This window comes from Metopolophium dirhodum, chromosome 6, assembly GCF_019925205.1.
Source record: "Metopolophium dirhodum isolate CAU chromosome 6, ASM1992520v1, whole genome shotgun sequence".
Taxonomy (NCBI): Eukaryota; Metazoa; Arthropoda; class Insecta; order Hemiptera; family Aphididae; genus Metopolophium; species Metopolophium dirhodum.
Window position 1 is genome coordinate 6,003,376 of NC_083565.1, and position 21,022 is coordinate 6,024,397.

Here is a 21,022-nt window from a genome sequence, read left to right on the forward strand (position 1 = left end):
AATATTAAATCCATAAAGAATTACCCCTACTAAAATTCTTCTGCACACCTCACGCCACGTCTTTGTCACATCATAGGTTCATAATATAATAAATGGTTTACGAAAATGTCGTCATTCTGCAGGTAAACTTATCGTTAAACCAATAATATTGACAAACATTATCTAGGAAAAGTTTTTTTTTATTTAAGTTGTACAACCACACATTCGAAATGTCAACATGATAATTTTAATGGAAAAAAAACATTTTTAACTTTATTATTTTTGTACTAGGTAGTTCATTATTCTGCGTAAATGTAATTACTTACGTTAATAAGCAATAATATGCATTATTCGTATCAAACTGAATTAAACATTTTAGCGTATTTAATAATTGTTCACCGTGGAATTTATAGGTTATAATTTAATATAACGTGTTGACATCTGAATGGAAAAATTGTACGTTTTATTTTGGAAAAAAGGATATCCTATAAAGGGGTGGGCTAAGCATATGGTGAAGGTCAACGTCATAAACATCTCCAAAATGACTAAACAACATTTTAAACGGCCGCCGTGAATTTTATATTTATAATAGTGTTTGAACAACATTGACAGCTGTGACGAAACTGGTTATAGGACCAATCTTCAACAAGTATAATAATAATTATAAAAAGGCATATATAGGCGGTGTATGGCCGCCGGGCGTGTAGTAGTTTTTGCATGATGTCGATGGCTATTCAATAGGTTGGTTTTATTATTTTTTTTTCTTGCTGTCGAAAAACTACTTGGGAAGCAGTGTTATTTTCGCACTGTGGTTAAAAAATCAGTGGTCTCTCATTCATCGTGTGCACAAGAAAAAGTGTATGCATTTTTTTATTCGCTTCGAGCGCCATATAATCAGCGTTTCAAAGCAAACACATTACTCGAATATTGTGTGGATAATATTATAATAATTACAGAGTAGTATCAATATATGATCAAGATTACGATTTATTGTTGGGGAATTTTTTTTTTTAATCTTAAATTGTATAGCTGTCCAGTAACTTTTAATATTTTCCTAAATATTTTCATTAGCGTTTTTATACTTATAAGTCATAACAAATAGGTACTCTGGGTGCAGAACGATCATCTCGGTTTGCTCTTCTCGACAAAAGCCAGTGTATTGTAAAACATTGTGCTATGGTAGTATGTACATATTTTTAAAACAAAGATTGGTGTTTAATAGTGTACCTACGTGAAACTTTTCAGTTGTTTAGTTGTCCCAAAATTACTATTATATATAACTTTATAAGCACAGATTATTAATCTGTGATATAACTATAAAAGTACAGAGGAATTTGTTGGTGTATTAAAATATATAGTATAATGAATACATAGAAATATAACAACTTGGTATTAAAATGTCTACACCGATTATATACCAACGTGGCTACGTCATATCATTGATGATATATGAGTATATTGCCATCAATGTATAATCAATCAATGGTATTATGTTAGGATCATTATAATTTCATCTAATATTCTAATAACACGTTAGCGTTAACTCTTATAAAAATCACTATAGTAGGTAACTACGTTCTACATAAGCTGCTTAAAATTGTAATACAGTGAATATGTTTTTGAGGTTCAGAATAGTTTGTGTTATGAAATATAAAAAAAAAACATGTTATGGCTAATATAGTAACTGACATACCACCTAGTACTAAAACTTATTCGTACTCAGCATAATTTGTATTTACTCCGATCTACTCGGTGCCGCCTAGATTATAACTTATGATAAACGGAAAATAGCCACACTATTATTTATACTGAACGTACATTTAAATCTTTTTATATAGGTACATAAAAACATTATTATAAATTAAAAAATAACATAGTCCCAACGATAAAAACGATAAAAAAAAGATTCGTTACCCATTACTCATTAGTAATTAGTAGGTATGTGTATTTAAAGGATAATTGGGTATTTACCATAGACTACCTACTATACTTAACATTGAGGCACTCGTGTATTTAAATATTTACCCCGTGCGTATAACGAGTATTTTTCAAGGTAAATAGGTATAGGTTGACAAAACTTTTTGAATTTCATAAAAAAGAATTAATTTTTTTATGAACGGCAACCTCCAATACTGAATTGTCTCCTCAGACAGGAAGTATTATTATACATTTATACTTAAGTGAATTATTATTATTCATTGAAGTTACTTTATCACGGGCAGTCGCCTATGATGAATTACTAGACTTCATAATATAAATCGTATACCTAGTCAAACTTCCATGAAATATATTATTTATCATAAATAATTAGGTAAATAATTACATTTTCAAATACTCTACATCGTCTATATAGTTCGGAGTTAGCTCTTCGAAATTAGAATAAAAATAATAGGTTTTCATTAGCTATTTATAAAATGTACAAATGTACGTACAATTTCGATCCAATTCACAGTTAACACTGATATTTTATAAAACAAAATTTTACTGCTTTTACGACACCAACTTCACCACAACAAATTATAAATTAAGTAAATATTGTCGCCTTAATTTTGGTTACATGATCGATCACATTATGACTAAAGCATTACTAATATTTTTCAACAACAGATTGTTTGAATAATAACGGTCGAACAACCATCCGTTTTTATGTGCATTATAGAAATAAAAACCATTAATATAATTTTATATCATTCTATATAGGTATATATACAATATACATATATATATATACGTATCGAATTCCAAAGCATATTATATTATTATATTTATATTATTATACTTCAAAAATCAACAGTCATCGTGTGCATGCGTAGAGATGTTTTGAACGAAATAAAAGGGAAAAATGACTGAGTTATTTTTTTTCCGACACAATAATAAATAGGTATTATACCGTTTATCATACACAACTACACGGTACACCGACATTTTGTGACCAAAACATTCGAAACCGACAAAATAGTCGCGTCATTTGAGTGCGTAAATTGCTGCAAATACAATAATTTGCACCTATTTTGTTGTAAGAAAACTTCTCTGACCTGTTAATTATACAGCTAAATCACAGATATTATGTATTCCAAAAGCTAAAACTGAGTGAGAATTCGTTTTTTTTGTACTTTTCAAAATTTCAAATATACATTTATCCTGTGGTTCAACCATTGACCAACTACTTAACTACCACGATTTTCGTGTCACAATGTTAGTTACCGGTACTCCTCCAAAACGGCTAGACCGATTTTTATGAAATTTTATATGCATATTCAGTAGGCCTGAGAATCGGCCACTATCTATTTTTCATATACCTAAGTGATAACGGTTGTCCAGAAAAAATAAAAATAAAAATAATAATAGTGTATTATATATTAGTTGCTATTTTTTAATCAGGCATGTTTGTTGATTTGTATTATATACAATTTTATATATTAGTAAATATATATAATTTAATTTTTGTGTGTAATTTAGACCTTTGGGAAGAAGATAGGCTAATTTAAAAAGGGTTAAATTTGGTTTTTATTTATTCATTTTATTTATTTGTCAATCTTCGTCAAACATATCTTCGAAATACACAAATATCCTCGCTTGTCATTTTCAAACAAAATATCTATACTATGGACGGAGTATCGCCGATGGTCGTCAAACCCTATTGGAGACCCATACTCGCCAAATCATCGAGGTGGAAACGGGAACCGGCGCCGATCGTTGTAGCCAAACCATAATGGACACCGTTGCTTGCAAAGTCGTCGTGGTGGAAGTGTCTACCCACGTCTGTTGTCGCCGAAGCAGCGTAGAGGAAAAATAAATAAACACACTTCTTGTAGAGATTACTGAATCGTTGTGGTGAAATCCGAACCTGTCAACTCTGACTGTCTCCACTATATAGTTACAGCCCGTGAGCGAGGGCGATAGCAGCCCATCTTGAAATTTGATGGTGCTCAAAGCCTGTCCTGATCTCTAATCAAATTGTCGCCACACCGTTGATCGAGGCCGTCTTCCGTCTTACGTCTTTGGCATCGGTAACGGTGTGGTACTGTGGTAGAGGCTTAGGGACAGGTGACGTGGAAAACAGGCTCGATTAACGGTGTGGCGATAATGTGGTGGGTAGATCGGAACAGGCGTCAAGAGCCATCAATTTTCGAGATGGGCTGCTATAGCTCACGGGCTGTAACTATATAGTGGAGACAGTCAAAAATGACTGGTTCGGATTTCACCACAACCAACGACTCTCTATACAAAAAGCGTATTTATTTATTTTTCCAAAAGATGATTAACTATATATATCTATGGAGTGTTTTTGTCATGAATTGACTTTGTTTTGTTTTTGTCGAATAAAATTATAATTTGTAAATTTTTAAATATTTTTTTACATAGAATAAGGCGAATAAGCATAGCTATGAAGTATTGGCTCACTATAGTTTACGGCTTATATAGTTTTATTTACCTATTAATATAATATCTAATTATTGTATAGGTAGTCAAAACCCCTATATTATGAAAAAGTATTTTCTATACATAAAAAAAACATAACAGATTTATTTGACAAGTAGGTATTTAATGGTTTGACTTGTAATATTATATATCTATTAATATTTTATTAAATTATAAAGAACAAATAATAATAAAAAGATGAACGTTGTATATCTATACTGATTACAACAACAGAACATTTTAAATCTCATCGTTTATAATATATTATTACAGGTATATTTATCCAGTTATACTATAACTATATCGGAGTATCTTGTGGCCTAGTAATGATTTTGAAATGGCCTACAAACATTTTGGAACTAACAATTAAAAAAATGTCGCGCCCGATTGTAAGGCGTCGTGGGGGTCGTAGTATAGTTGTCGCGACACGGCTGTCCCCCGTCCGTTACGGGACGAAATTCGGCGCTCCGGCACACGCGGACTGACCGGTATCATACCGCGTGCACAGCGCGCATAATGCAGTAGACGAGGATAGAAAAAAAAACCACAACAAACCTCATCCGTCCGTAATTTTTTATTATTATTATTATTATTATTATTATTCCGCCAACCGTCTCTCTACGTACACGTATTGTACGTATAACGTATATCATACACACATATGTATACATTATAATATATTGTGTATAATATAATCGTTCTCACGCCGCGTGCGTTTCGTAACGACGACTAGACACCGCATAGAGCGACGGGCGGCGGCGGCGATTTACTCGGTTGTTAATATTATAATAGCGTACGGGCGACGGACGGACGGACGGACCGAGAGAAGAGAGCCCGAGTTCGGGTCAATCACGTCCGATTACAGGCAACGAGGTGCGGAGTACGCGCTAGACCGAACGTGTGCGTCGTGTACGTATGTGTGTGTGTGTGTGTGTGTGTGCGCGCGCGCAAGTAACATGGTTAGAGCCGGGGCTCCTCCGATTGTCGGAAGTCCGGCAACACCGTCCACACACGCACACACAATGGCTGTATAGTAAGTGGCCGGCGCGCCGCGGCGGTTGTTCTTCTTCAAGGCTATATACCAGAGCTCCTAATGCCGCCGCCGCGTCGACGTCGTACACGACGCGCGCGTTCTCTCTCAACAGGTATGCCACACCTCGCGCGCGCGCGCGTCCAGTCCGTCGGTCCGATCCGAAAAACCAGTGTCGTCCACCCCGGCGCACCACTACCACCACAGCCACACACAAAAACACACACTCACATGTACACTTACACACACGCACACGACTCGCATTGATACGAACGGACGACGACGACGACGACGCGACGGCGGCAGGCAAACCAGTTTTCGACCTATACGACTCTACGCGCGGTGACGGCGGCGGCTATCGTGGTGGGAGCGCTCGCGGCGGCGGCCGCAACGCGCCCGCGCGTGTGTGTGTCAAGCGCCGCCGAAGCCGCCGCCCCGCCCGTCACCGGTGGCCCCTTGTCATCGGCAAATTACCCGCCTTGTTTGTAGCCCGCGATACCGAACGCGTCCGTCGTAACCGCATTAACCAGACTCAGGCGCGCGCTCGCGCACTGGGCACACACACACACACATATGATTACATACGCACACACACGAAAACATACGCACACACCTACACGCGTTGACCCGCCGACGACGACGACTACGACGCCGTTGTTGTTTCATACGCCGCCGCCGGTTTAAATAAAATTACCGCCGTTCTCATTAAATATAATTATTGTAATTTTTAATGATTCCGAAGAACACACAAACAGAGACGGTGTTATTATGTTTGACGCGAATTAACTGTCGTCGTCGGCGTCGTCGTCTTCGTCGCCTATCGCTCGCTATATTATTATTATTTATAGTGGCGGTGCAGTAGTAATACTACTATAACTATATTAGTAGTAGTGGTAGTAGACAGTAGTAATAGTAGTACGAGTAGTAGTAATAGTAGTGTTAACTTCGCACACATGTCGTCAATACAAGTGTGAACAATTCCGCCTATAGCGCGCGCCGCAACGTAAGGAGGCATTGGGCATAAGTGGCATAACCGCGCAACGTCGTGTTTGCCTTTGCCGAAAGGCAACATATCTAGATAAAAAATGATATATTTTTTATCTAACGACCATCGTCGCGACACGAAGCTCGGTTTACACGAAATATTAACTTTACAACGCTGGCGCGATGTAAACAATAAAATTACAGTTACGCTTACGCGTCTTCGGATGTTTCGAAACTAGAATAAATATTTATACGTTTAAAGTTTAAACTGTACGCCATACGTCGATTTATTATACGCGTACACAGAAAATCTGTGTATAACATATGTAAATAAATCAATGTATATCCCAAGTCGTAATAATATAGTGTCATATCGAAACTGTTTGTTTTTTTGGCCAAAGAAACTCAATATCCTGTTGTTTAGAATCGTATACAATCATTGTTGGTCTTACAATTTCTTGTTGTTTTTAATCATTTTTCCTAGTAGAAAATGTTTATATGCAAGCGGAGAGGCGAATACCTAACACCCGGCTCCAGTATTATGTTGAAATTTTTAATAACTACCTATATTATTTTGTGAATAGTTTATGTTAAATCCATGGCTAGTAGACCCATTTATTGAACTCAAATCTGATATCTTATAAATAATTCGGTATATTTTATTATTATCTTCTACCAGCATAATTAATTGAGAAATGTCTTTTTATTTAAAATCCCAAGGCATTAATTGCTCAGCATTAGACGTATGTACATATTAATCCTTCCATTCAATTTTTCCCTGTTTAGCAAAAAATCTCGACGGGCGTCGGCCTCTTGTTGAGTCAAAACTTCTGGTTATGGGCATACAACATTTTACGCAGTTCAGTAGATTTTTACAATCCATTTAGACCATGTCTTTGTAAGCGACTTGGTCAAAATTATTTGGTATTTTGCCCGCCTACCATAACATTCATATAAGACCACAAAAGAAATAAAAGGTGCAGAGTTTTATTGATAAAATACTACTCATCAAACGTCCATAACTTCCCTTAAAATATACAGAACATACAAATATTGGCAGGTACCCGTACCTCTCTATCTATCTATTATATCAATCAACAATATGACAGTTAATTTAAACATATTATAGGATAATTTTAATACATGACGTATTGACGTGTAATGTGTACTATCGGATAATGTATTATGGTGATTCTTATTATAGACACAAGAATAAACCTATTCGTAGACAAATGTGTAAATTAGAATAAAGTTAAATATAAAAGTTTAAGACTTACCATTGACACAGACGTAGTGCCGTTCGTGTAGGGCGATGGATAAGGTGCAACGAGATAGCCCATGTTGAAAGCAGGTGGGTGGGGAGTTGGACCTGGTTTACCTAAAAAAAAACAAATATTATCTTTAATCAATTGAAAATAAGATTATCCCTGCAGATATGAAACACAGATGTATTGAAGGTTTCAAGGAATATACCATTTACTGCAAAATGCCAATTATATTTTTGGCATCAAAAGACTACTTTATTTTATTGTATTGTTATAGAATTATTAAATATATCTAAAAAAGGCCTACCCTAAATACTTTTTTTGTTATTTCAGTTAAGAAATGTACAATTTTAAAATACTCATAACTTGCTTTAAAATTAAAATATAAAAAAACCCTATAAGGTTCACTAGATAATAATATTCTTACTTCTAAATTTTATACGAGGTCAATTCACTCTAATTTTTAAACTAACAGAGCTAAACGTGATCTGCTGAGCGTACAGTTTGCTATTCGTTTGTAAGACAGAGAGAACGCATGCGGATGTAGCGCCCTCTTAACAGATTGTATTTTCAATTTTCATACCCATTCCATACTTGAAAGTGAATACAAATTTTTAACAAAACAAAAAATATATATTCTTTGTTTTTGTTTACCTTATAATATTTCAGTTTGTATATTTCATAATAGTAAATTAGCAACAAATGACAATATTTATAAATAAACTATGTTTTATGATTAAAGATTATTATCAGCCAAGTGAAAAAAAATATTAGCGAAATGTGTAATAATACGTACAAAAATATTATACATAATATAATGTAATATACCTACATGCGAAGTTATGAACCAAATTATCATTAAGAGTCTACGACGAGAGCACACCACTTTACTTTGTTTGAACAGCGCGTGTTGATTATGCGTTTAACACGAACATAGTGAGTTAATCACTTTTCTAAAAACCAGAAAAATATAGATCTGTCGGCGAATGCTGTCAACACCGAAAACAAGAAATGTTAACAATAGCCGTTAACTATATATTGAATGGATGACCGCCTCATTATATGAGTTACGTATTAATTGTAATGTTATTATTATAATTATTAGCCAAAAACTTAATTTTAAAAAACCTCATACACTTAGGTTTGCGAGGATCAAGTGATCCTTGACAAACTTATAGTATAACCAAATAATAAATATACAACTACCATCATACCTCCTATTTAGTATTTTTAAAAAAATAAATGAAATATTAAACAAAAATATATTTTGATTGGTGTACAAAAAGAAATAGTATTTGGAATATTTAATGTTTTTCTAAATATTAATTTATTGGTGATTCGTGACAAAAATATTTCAAGACTAAAAATAAAGACAACTAAATAAAATATGACGATACAGAAAGGGTCCTCGAAATGTTAGTTGTGGTCATTTTTATGACATAACGTAAATACAATATTATTCTACAGAAAAATTAAAAATTATTGTTAGGAATACAGTTTTATAGTCAAACAAAGAAAATTAAATTAGAATATAAATTAAACTTTTTTAAGTTACACTTTAGATTCATAACAATAATAATATAATTTAATATTAAAAATAATAATAATAATATACAAGACGTGTGATATGAGCATTAAGTTTGGTATTTCAAAATACTTAACATAATAATATACAACATAGATATTATGAGAAGGTGAGAAGGAATATTATAATATTATGATTTAATCAGAAAATAATGATGGTCAATGGTCATTGGATGGTTTAGGACTTTTAATTGGTGTAATTGACTGATAACGGCAACAGGTTCACCTTTGCCGCTGTGTTTAAATGATAAAATAAAATGATAGGACTTAGTATGAATTGTAAAAACTTAGTAGTAGCAACACTGACAACCAAGGTTTATTTTTTTTTAATAAAACTCTTTCATTCGTGGATTATGTACTTGTTACCCGGAGATTTAAAATGGTTTTAAGGCCAAATTTTTAACAATTGATAAATATTAAAATGCGTACAGCACGGACTGGTTGGTATAATTATCACACATATTATACGATATTTTTCCGAGAAACGCGAATTACACAGTGATTTAAAACAACAAATGATCAGAAAGTGACACTACGGTTCAGTAGTTAAAATATGATATAAAATGCAGTAAAGCAGTTGTAACTGGATAAAAAATTAAATTTTTATAAAGTATACACATTACACATCATATAATAATATACTTATACATATATACAAGAATATTTAACCAGTTCAAATGTAGATGTTAATTAAAATAGCGTATCAACTATTAAATAAAAATTAATATGATTACATAACACGCCAAATCTATATCTTTAGTTAAAATACTTAAAACAAAATGGTTTTAATGTTCACTACAAGTTGAAACTATTATAGTATATACAAATCGTATCATTCTAGTTCGTATAGATTAATATTATGTTATATAATAATATGTAGGCACCAACAATATAAAACTGTTATCCACTTAGACATTTCAATTCGGGTGTGTATATTTTTTCTTTCTTTTAAGTTAGCCGTAAACGCTTTGACTCATGATATGGTGTAGGAACCAATGAAGTTATTTTGGAAAACTGCTTACCGTGGTTGTTTGTGCACTGTGCAAGGGGCATTATTATAATACGTCATAATATTAGCATTTAATGTTCATAATATATAAAATTATTGCGTATGTTCGCGCTGTGATACCGATCGGCAAAGTCCCGACGACGACGTATATTATTATATTATGTTGATGTTTTACGACCGTCGACGACATGCAAGTAAAAAAACCTTTTTATGATAGCCGCTCGCTCGGGTTTCTAAATATTATGCCTATTATGTTTACGATTTTTACCCAAACTCGACTTCTCAACACGGCCGCAACCGTCATCTCCGGTTTGCGCGCACAATACACATACACTCACACCATTGCCTTACATGTAATAATGATAATGATGATAATAATAATAATAAAATGCATAATAATAAGCCGGCTGCTGCTGCGGCGTGTGACGTCGTCGTCGTCGTCAGGAGAGACCATGTGATATACACGGCGCGTCACCCACCGTGCGTGCGGCATAATATAATAAATCTCCGAAGATTCTCCTCTCTCGATCTGCTTCTCTCTCACTCACTCGCTCTCTCTCTATCTCATGAACACATCGGCAACGTCGCAACGACGGCGGCGACGGTTCTCCTCTCTCGCGTGCAGTAGTCGTGTACAGTTTTGGTTAACGAGCACCGCTTGAGATAGCACTGGCACACAGAGCACACTCACACACGGCTAACAAAGATCCGTCGTCGTCGTCGTCGTCGCCGCCAGGTTTACGACGGTGGTGTGCGGGAGGCAGCGGGCTGGGAGGGGGTGCGAAGAAAGCGTAAGAACCTACTGAGGCCAGGGGCGGACGCGCGGCGCGGGGAGGGAGTCCGGTGTCAAAAAACAAAACGAGCCTCGTTTAGGAAGCCTTGCGTTACCCCGCCCCGAGACCGTGTGCGGAGCCCTGCCCAGAGACTACTATGGCTATGCCTCACATTGCTCATATATATGTACGTTATATACTTTATATACTTGTATAGGTATATATATATATAATATAAATTGTATATTATATACCTACGCATACATGAAAATATATACATATATAGTATATACACACACGTACGTAAATACGCATGCACGCGCTGGAGAATTATTACGACCACAGCGTCGTCTGCTCTCGGGTTATTATAATGCTCTCGGTTCGACCACCTCTTTTATTCTTTTATTGTTGTTGTTATTATTATTACTATTATATTATTGTTATTAGCTATTCTGTCATTATACGCGCTTCTCCTCGGTGGACAATATAACGTTCAAGGTCGTATACACGGCTGTTTAAATGTGGAGTATACAAACGAAAGGCGTAAGGCTTTGGAGCCTGTGCCTATACATACATAATAATATAATGTACAGACTACAGAGGAAACACGAAAGAGTGCGAAGGTTTTAAGATTTATATATTATATTATATTATATTATTTTTTTTGCGTCAACGACCCCCACCACGTCTGCTGCCGCCGCCACCACCCCCACCACCATCGTCACCACCCAGAATGACATTCTTTCGGTCAGATTCCGAGAACCGCCACCCGTCGAGTGTGTTCAACACATGTTCGGTGTGCGCGTTACCTGTGCAGCGGGAATAGGATTTGGGTATACATTTTTTCTTGCTCGAAATTAATACACGCACACACATAACAACGACCACGCCACGTGGTGTAATTTTTTTGTTTAATACAATCCCCACGCCATCCACCACGCAATATAAGCCGTTTGGTTTTTGTCTGACGGGTCCCTGCGCGCGGGTATTGTATACCGTAAAATATTATATGTGTACGTTTTTTTCCCTCTCCGCGAATGAATGACGCGTCGTTTTGTTTATTAAATTTATTGTTTGTTATACACGCACCGGTCTCGTTAATGTACCGCGATAAATTACGCACGGTCTTTATAAATATAGGAAAATAATGTAAATTTACACCGGTTATCCGGTCAGACTGTGCGCGCGCGCGCTCGCCGGTTCGAAACGTGTGGGACGGAGAAGAGAAATATATAAGGTGCCGGACCTATTGCGCTGGTATAGTTGTCGCTCGCGGCTGTTCAGGTACCTCCTAATTACGGGCCCGATCCGGTGTGACTATTATATATACACTACCGCGGCGGCGGATCACTAATTATTATTAAATACGTGCGGAGAAAAGTTTGTTTTTCGACAAAAGCGAACGAAAATCGATGGGATGAAAACACAAGTCCATAATAATAATGTCCCCAACAAAATTTCAGCCATTTTGGCCCTCAAAGTTAAATGATCATTAATGTATAATAAAATAAATATTTTGACATAATTTCAACAGCCAAAATTATTTCCATACTAATAAATGTTATATATTGTTTTACTGTTATGTCATTAGTCATTATAATATTATAATCAATAATCATATTTATTGTAATACTATAGTATAAACAATATTATATTAATATTCAAATTATTGTTATGTGTGAGCATGATTGTAATATTATTTATTTACTGCACTATCTGCCTATGGGGCATAAAAATAATTATTATTTATTATATTTTTATCAACCATAAATACGTGACCAGATCTTGGTTTTAACTCCCCCGCCCCCCCCCCCCCAAAAAAAAAACCAAGTCATTGTAAAACGCGTGCTTGTTAAATAAAAAGAAAAACTGTCGGGAACTTACTTCGGTTGAGATCAGGAGTAGAACTGCTGGTTTTTACAGGAGAACATCGATGGTTTGAACTGACTTTCTGAAATTGAAAAAAAAACATAATATTAATAATTATTGTTGTTGGTATACGACGTCGATTTATATAAAACAATTTTTACAGCCTTATAGATAATTTAAAGCACAATCTCTTCGGATTAAAAATAACTATGAATAATATATAATATTATTACTCATATAATCGCATTTATACTGATGTTGGCCAGTGGTGTATAGGTCACACATATTACATTCTATAGGTACCTCTAACGACAGTTATATTTTATAATATAATATAATAAGTACGCTAGAACGCGCTTCTTGTGTATATAGGTACACGAGTAACGGCCGACGATGATACGCCTAAGTTCGGTAATGTAATACGGTGTATACACAATATATACATATATATTATATTTAAATGCGAGACGGACGAATGCTTAACCTCATCATGCTGGGATGGCGCCTAATAACGCTAAAATGCAATGGGCCGTGGCGCCCCTGCGGAGCGCCACCACGCCAATTGTTATCCAATTTTATACCTGAACGCCAATTAAACCGGTCATGTTCTCCGTTTTTTATTTTCGAACAATTTTACAGAGTGTATAATAATATGATGTGCACGCCACTCCCTCACCCCTCCACAACCCACCAATACATCGACATGAGTATAGGTACTCCAAAATGTTATATTATTTTAATATTTTAACTCGGTATAATATATATATAAATATATAATATGTAATTCCATTACGAAAAAGCTTCTGAAATTCTATCGAATAATAATGTTACACACACACGAGAGAATCGGGCTTGTGAAATTAGCAGGAGTATAGTATAAAGGTGCCCGATTGCAAGTCTCGCACTATAGGGTCATTATCCCGTATAGTTTTTATATCCAAAAAAGGAATTTAATACTTTTTTCTTCTTTGTGTACGTGGAGAGGAGGTGAGACGACGGTACTATAGCTGTAGTGGTCCATCATCATGCGGACTTAGTATATATAGGCATATTCTTGGAATTACGCAACGTAACCAGATTACGCCATTACCACCACCGAGTAAATTAAAGTAGCTCGCGCCAATCATCTATACAAGTGCTCGTAATTACTATCAATCATCAAATACTTCTAATGGTACCGGTTATTGTTACTCGTGTACATAATATTATAACCATATACTTAAAATTATTATATTATGTATATACATGGTACGGGTAAGTATATTTTGCTGAGCGCGCCCATCAACAATAATAATAATAATGTCTTAAAAGACTATATAACAAGAACGTGCACCCGAAATATCGCCATTTTAGCTATTGTTGGTTTATCGTTATTTATTTTATTCGTGTTCCTTTTTTTTTTGTTTCATTTGAAAATAACCTTACATTAAATTCCTATTTTTATACAATATATATATATATATATATATATATATATATACTACCCCCCTTCCAAATTTTCGTGTGGGTGGTGCAATTCCGAAAACGATCACATGCGATAATAATTTATAGTAATTCCTTGACAGCGGGACACAATACCGAAACACACCGTGGGTCCGTTTCTCGTCGTAATCCCTGTGCACACAACAAACGGAACAGGTTTCAAACACTTGTAGGGTTGATATTTCCCCAGCATTCTTTATAATATAATGTTATGTGTTCTCTCAATACAAACGTATTGAAACCTTCTTCGCCCCGTCTTTCTTTTTTTCTTTTTTTTTTTGTGACCGCACAAAATATTATTAAACAAGGACCGAGAGGGCACACCACGAATCTCTCAATCCCAGGAGGTGCGCATTTATTGTGTTTACTATTGTGTCAAAGGGTCCCCGGTGATCAAAACGACAACACAAAAGTAAATCGAAATTTCAGAGAAAAAATATAAATAAATACATTTTCGGCATTTACACACACACTGAACACTCCGCGGGGGGAGTGCTAGGCGGCGGTGGCCTAATAATAAGACGTATGCAACATAATAAAACATTATGTACGACGATGCGTTTAGTGCATTTTTTTTACAAGTTACGTGTGCCGCCGTGGGTGGCTGGGTTACAATCACGGCAAAGTATAACCGCCATCCTATGGAAATTCGCTTATTACACGCTTTATTATCCTTTAGATTATAACACTAGAGATATTCGATATTTCTCCGAATACCAGGATGTCGGGAAAGAGCAGGCTGCAGTTGCAGTATGTACATACTACACTGCGTATTATTTATTAACGCACACGAGCAATAATTCGAATCACGTGTATACTGTATAATGTATACATAGTGCCTATATAATAATGAATAAACACTATATAGTACTAAATAAGCAACGTTTCTAATTGATCGAAAGAAGAAAATGTATAAATAATACAGGTAAAAATCAACCGCGACGAGGATATTATTTAAATGAACATTGTACGCACACGGTCACAACATAATTACGTGTGCAGTTGCACGTGTCTTCCTTGTTCGCGGAGAGCCCGGTTATTAAAAATAAATTTTTAGTAACGACCTTGTCGGTAGTTGTCGCCTGATTAAGTGTTTATGATTGACGGGGCGTCTAGGTGTTGGTGAGCGTGTTTGTGTTTGTATTTTTGAGCGCTTATATATGGCGTATATTATATTATTCCGAACAGTTAATTGAATTCATTACGACGCCGATGGGTAACGCGATACCCGCAGGCCCCGTAATTAACAGCGTCTCGGTCTGGTGCGCAAAACGTCTACGGAAACAAATAAATCCTCACGCAAACGACGAGAAAGAAACACGCCAAAGAAAGAAAGGAAGGAAAGAATAAGAGAGAGAGAGAGAGAGAGAGAGAGAGAGTATGAGAGTATGAGTGTTAGAGGAGAGACGGAGAGAAGAATATACCAAGGAAACATAAAATTATCGAATATGAATTTTTTTACGCCTAGTTAACGTACGTGTGTGTATGTGTGTATGTATACTCAACAGAGGGCTATTATTATAATCACGGGTTTCGGGACAGAGGCGAGAGGGGTTTAACAATGGTGTTACACCTGTTTTCACCTGTTCGTCGTGAAACAACCCCTCGGGATTGTAATTGGACTTGCCACGGATAAGATAAACAATAATCTGGGATTTTAGCAATCGTCAAACTCAAACGCCCGCGTTCGAGTTCTATGGGCATTGTTTCGATTCTCGAATCACTCGGAATTAAAACAAACAAAACCATTAAATAATAATTATAATATTGTTTAGTATAATAATTGGTATGGGGCTACCGCTACCCGTGTTCAAATACAAACAAACGGTCGGTTACCTGGAAGGTAAAAAAATAATGGATAGCGAACTACTATATTATTATTATATAATACAGGGTGACGCTGTTTACCTCAGATTCTGACAAGTCGATCAGGTCGGACTTCTCCTCGGTGACTTTATCGGAAGAACGCTTGACTACGTCTTCGCCGCCGTTCTCGTCCTTGAACACGATCAGCTCGTCCGAGCTGCACGCGTCCTCGCCGGCCGCGCCTCCGTCTTCGCTCGCATGGGGCATCACCTCGGCGGCTCGCGCGGTAGTAACCGCTACGCTCGTTTTGGTGGGCGGGGGTTCGCAGAGGAGACAAACGCCGACCACTCGGGTAACGGCGGTCCACACGCGGTTAACGACGGTGGTATTATTACTATTGTGCTTGGCGACAACCCTACCGGCGGCACATCGTCATCACTGTGGGATCGGCGCACCTATCGCGGCGGCCGGCATACGGCGGCCGGCGCCGCCGGAACACTACCTTTGTCCGCGCACCGATAACGCACCATCACACGAGAAGACACTGCAGCGACACTAAACGATATCCAAAAATCCGGAGACGACACGACCGGACGGAAAACGCAAACGAACGACACAACGATGAAAAACTCGCACGATAATAATATAAATATTTTGGGTATTAACGGTTTGCTCGGCGTCTTTTACTCGAGACTGGCGTTCGACCGCGGATTACAGCGATAATAATTAATATTTAATAACGATACCTATTAACCACCATCGCGATAATTATTTTATATATTCGTTTATCGTTACATTCGACACTTGTTAACGGCGCGCACTCGTGTCGCGTAGTATTAAAATATTATTACACTCGTGTCGCAGTCGTAGACGCATAAGTACACGGGAGCGCGCGCGCGCGCTGGTGTGTGTGTGTACGTATGTGTATTACTGTCTGGCGCATAAGCGCGCGCGTTGTGCGTGAACTGGCGTACTGTGCGCCGGCGACGACGAACGTATTTTTGAACCGGACGGTACACTAATGCCGACGATGCGAACACGCGCGGCGGACTTCTCGACTCGTCGTCCGGTCGGCCGCATACCACACGGGGCAGAGCAGGGAGCCGACCAATCGACACGCGGATAACCTCCCCCGCCGCCCGCAGTCCCCGCGCCACAACCGGGCTCGCAATGCGCCGTGCCACTCCGCGCACACACGCACAAGCGCCGCACCATACACACACAAACGCACATGCACACGTCGCGTACACACTAGCGCACACGTATTATATTAAACTCTGCGTTGCTAGCTCACGCACGCACACATATGCAAACGCACACAAGCACACGTACACTCAGTACACACACAAACACGGACGCTACTAACGCGTTAACTATAGCGCAGGGATTCTCAATATAATATATTATTATAGTTGCCATATATTATATATATATGTATTGAAGTGTTATAATATTGTTGTTGTTGTTGTGTTGCGTTGTCGTTAGTCATTATTATTGTCGTTGTATTGTACGGTCTCAGCGCGAAACTCGTTCGTAACCGTCACGGTCGTAATGTCTTCGGTGGTCAGTTTTACCGCCTAAAGTCGCCTATGGTCGTAGTGGTTTCGTGCGTTGACCGACACTACGGGAGACCCGACTACGTCCTCCCCCGCCCCCACCACCCCAACAACAAAAAGTATACCACCGACCGTCCGGTGCTTGTTGCCACGATTTAGAGACATACGCTTGTTATTACATAATATACGCAATAATATCCCCCTACCACCATAACAATGTCCGACCATAAACGACTAAAAAATGCGTTAATAATACATTTTTATATATTATGGAAATATGTGAAAAAAAATGTAATAAATTGTAATAATGTCCAAACATGATCTAAGATGTACCATTAAAACAAAAAAAATAATATCAACGATTAAACTGAATTTGCTTGTCTGGAAAATATACAATAATGCATAGTGAGTGAAAAAATGTATTGATGTGAAACTGCAGAGTCCTATCACAGAACGATTATTTCAATAATAATTACTCTTACTATATATACAGAATTCCCAAACAATGGTACCATCGTTATATCACCGGCATTAATCAGTGAAATGGAAAACTCTGAAACACTGGTTACTTATATATATTCTCATATACTACTGTAGGTACATATTAACAATATTATAATAATAATTGATTTATATATTAAAGTAAGCTATATAATATATATGCCTTAAACTATATAAAAAAATTAGACCTATATTGAATACATATAAGTTATAGGACAGCAAAATAAGTTTTTATAAAGGTCCCGACAACTTATTTGCAAAACCATTTTTAAATGGGTTAAAATACAAACAAATACCTTTAGTCTATACATCATAGATATACATACCGGCTACCAAGTAACACCAAGGTATCAAATTTTTTATTCAGCCGAACAAAAAGTTGTGTTGTTACAGCTTTAATATTAGAGTAAATCGACTTAAAATCAAACTTAAAGGCATTATACTATATACATATACGCGTTTACTGATATTTTAATTAGTAAGTCAGTATAAACTTAACGTAACTTTTGTATTTATACAAATTTAAAATTTCTGGATGGAAAATAACTAATAAATAATACGGTCTAATATTTAAGCTATACTATAGGTACCAGTGGCGTAGCCATGGGGGGCAGTATCCATGCCCCCTCACCATTGGCTGTATAAAAACATTGAAACAACATAAAAATAAATTATTATTGTTAATATCTAATACCTATATTGTTGAGTATTTTTTTAAAAATATTATGTCTTTGCCCTACCCCCACCCCCATTTTAAAATACTGGATACGCCACTGATAGGTTGAATTAGGTTCTATATTGTAATAGTATTATTATGTTAGAACATGGTTTATACATTGGTAGTCATTTAAACGCATACTTTATTAGAAGACTACATATCGGGAGATACCATTAATTATTGTATGTGGGACTATTCTTACTTTTAGGATTGTGTTGGTTTTTGTTTCGATTTAACACAGTATGTATACCTACTACTCAACTAGGTATACCTAATACCTACGAATTACGCACCACTTTTCAAAATTCCTAAGTCATAACTTATAGGAGTGTAGGACTATAGATTTCAATAGATGATATTGGCAGTGAACGTAACTATTATTGAAATGCAACCAAACTATTTTAGGGGTTAGATTTAGTTTTATTATTTATTTACAATAAATCCTTTGCAACAATTACTTTAATTCATAAAAAGAGACAATTTATTAGTTCATGTAGTATATTTTTTTCTCGACATATTTTATTATAAATCATATAATATACATATTGAGTCTATATAGACAACAAATTGATATTTCGCTAATATAATATTATGTTTGATACTGAATTTTTCACCAGAAAATGATAACTGTGATAAAATATACAAAGTTCTCTGTGCAGTCAATTGGTATATGTGCGATAGCCGATAATCGATAGGTACATTAAAATAATTGAAAATCTCAATGTTTGCAATACATTCATGACGAGTAAAGTTTAAATAACCTCGAAGGAAAAATAGATTTAAATAAAATTATGTAGTGAGGGAAAAGTCTTTCTTTATATGAAATTATGAAACATCGTATTTTAAAATAATTTATAAATTTATAATAAAAGCTAATATACTTAATAAGTAATAACCAATAGATATTCTAATAATAACATAATATACGAAAAGCGCTTACCTTTCGTCAGCCATAGATTACAGGAAATTGAAAACTGAAGACTAAACATAACCGGAAATCCGAGATACCAAATTTAAAATTCGCATACAAACGTCCTCAACGGTTGAACTTGAACTACTGAAGAACAATTTTACGGGACTCATGACAATTTGATTATAAAATGTTCGCCAATGATAAATAATGTGGGTATTATACTTACTATTACTAAACTTGTTGATGCTGCGTATACATTTAAAGTCTGCACACATACATGCATATCAATAATTTATACATTCTGCTGCCACGTGCGACTATTGTCTACTAAAGTTAACAAAACCATTTAACTGTTATACAAACAGTTATATATATAATATAATCAATCATTTTTCCGATGATTTAATGAATACATTGCATGAGTCCACTGTAATATATGACGAATAATAATGATATATCATTATTATTTAACATATATGTTGACATATTGCAAGATATAATATATATGTATTACCATTTACCAGAGCTTAATTTAGAGTGACACAGGAGGTCTCCTCTTACAATTTTTTTAACGTATTGTAAATTAAAAAAATCCTCATTACTTTAACATTAAAATATCAAAAAAGCTTACGTGGATTTTGGATAAAATCTTACCTTAGAATTTGATGATAAGTAAAACTTCACTCTATAATATTAAAAATAACAAACTAAGATGGATTCTTCTGAACGTGATATTTGCAATGGTATGCATTATTATATGACGTTGTCAACACATAATATACGTTAATGTCCTCTTATTTCTAAAACAATAAATAAAATGAAGAGAACCATTAAGAGTTAAGGAATATTTTGAAGTTATAATTCTTATATAAAGATTAAAACCTTATTTCGTTATAAAATATATTAAACCCAAGTCGTCCACAGTTAATTCAATATATAAGATAAAAAAATACTTTTCCTGTGTGGGTACAATTTGTATTTTATAGATTGTATTATTTTATTTGGTGTATACGCCCAGATTGGATTACATATGTATAAGCCTTATGGTTATTTAAAAGTGATGTAAAGGGGATGAGGGGTAGCGTATATAGATCTCTTCATGTGGGTGGTAAGGAGCAAAGCCTCACAACC

The 21,022-nt window shown here is 35.7% G+C and overlaps 1 protein-coding gene and 1 long non-coding RNA gene across 3 annotated transcripts in view; both read right to left on the reverse strand.

Annotated features, from left to right (window-relative positions):
- LOC132946218 (protein pangolin, isoforms A/H/I/S) overlaps positions 1 to 17,275 on the reverse strand; it is a 56,336-nt gene extending 39,061 nt beyond the window's left edge. The window contains exons 1-3 of one of the 2 annotated variants that reach the window (XM_061016098.1): positions 16,306 to 17,275; positions 12,931 to 12,997; positions 7,693 to 7,793 (exon numbers count right to left, since the gene is read on the reverse strand). In XM_061016098.1, coding sequence (XP_060872081.1) covers positions 7,693 to 7,793; positions 12,931 to 12,997; positions 16,306 to 16,470 — 333 coding nt within the window. In that variant the 5' untranslated portion in view covers positions 16,471 to 17,275. The remainder of the gene's footprint in view (positions 1 to 7,692; positions 7,794 to 12,930; positions 12,998 to 16,305) is intronic. The other variant, XM_061016099.1, reaches the window with a different exon arrangement.
- Positions 17,276 to 19,628: 2,353 nt separating this feature from the next.
- Positions 19,629 to 20,682, reverse strand: LOC132946222 (uncharacterized). The gene is made up of 3 exons (XR_009664682.1): positions 20,546 to 20,682; positions 20,118 to 20,218; positions 19,629 to 20,035 (listed from the first exon to the last, which is right to left on the reverse strand). It is a non-coding gene; the product is annotated as an uncharacterized LOC132946222 (long non-coding RNA).
- Positions 20,683 to 21,022: the final 340 nt, after the last annotated feature.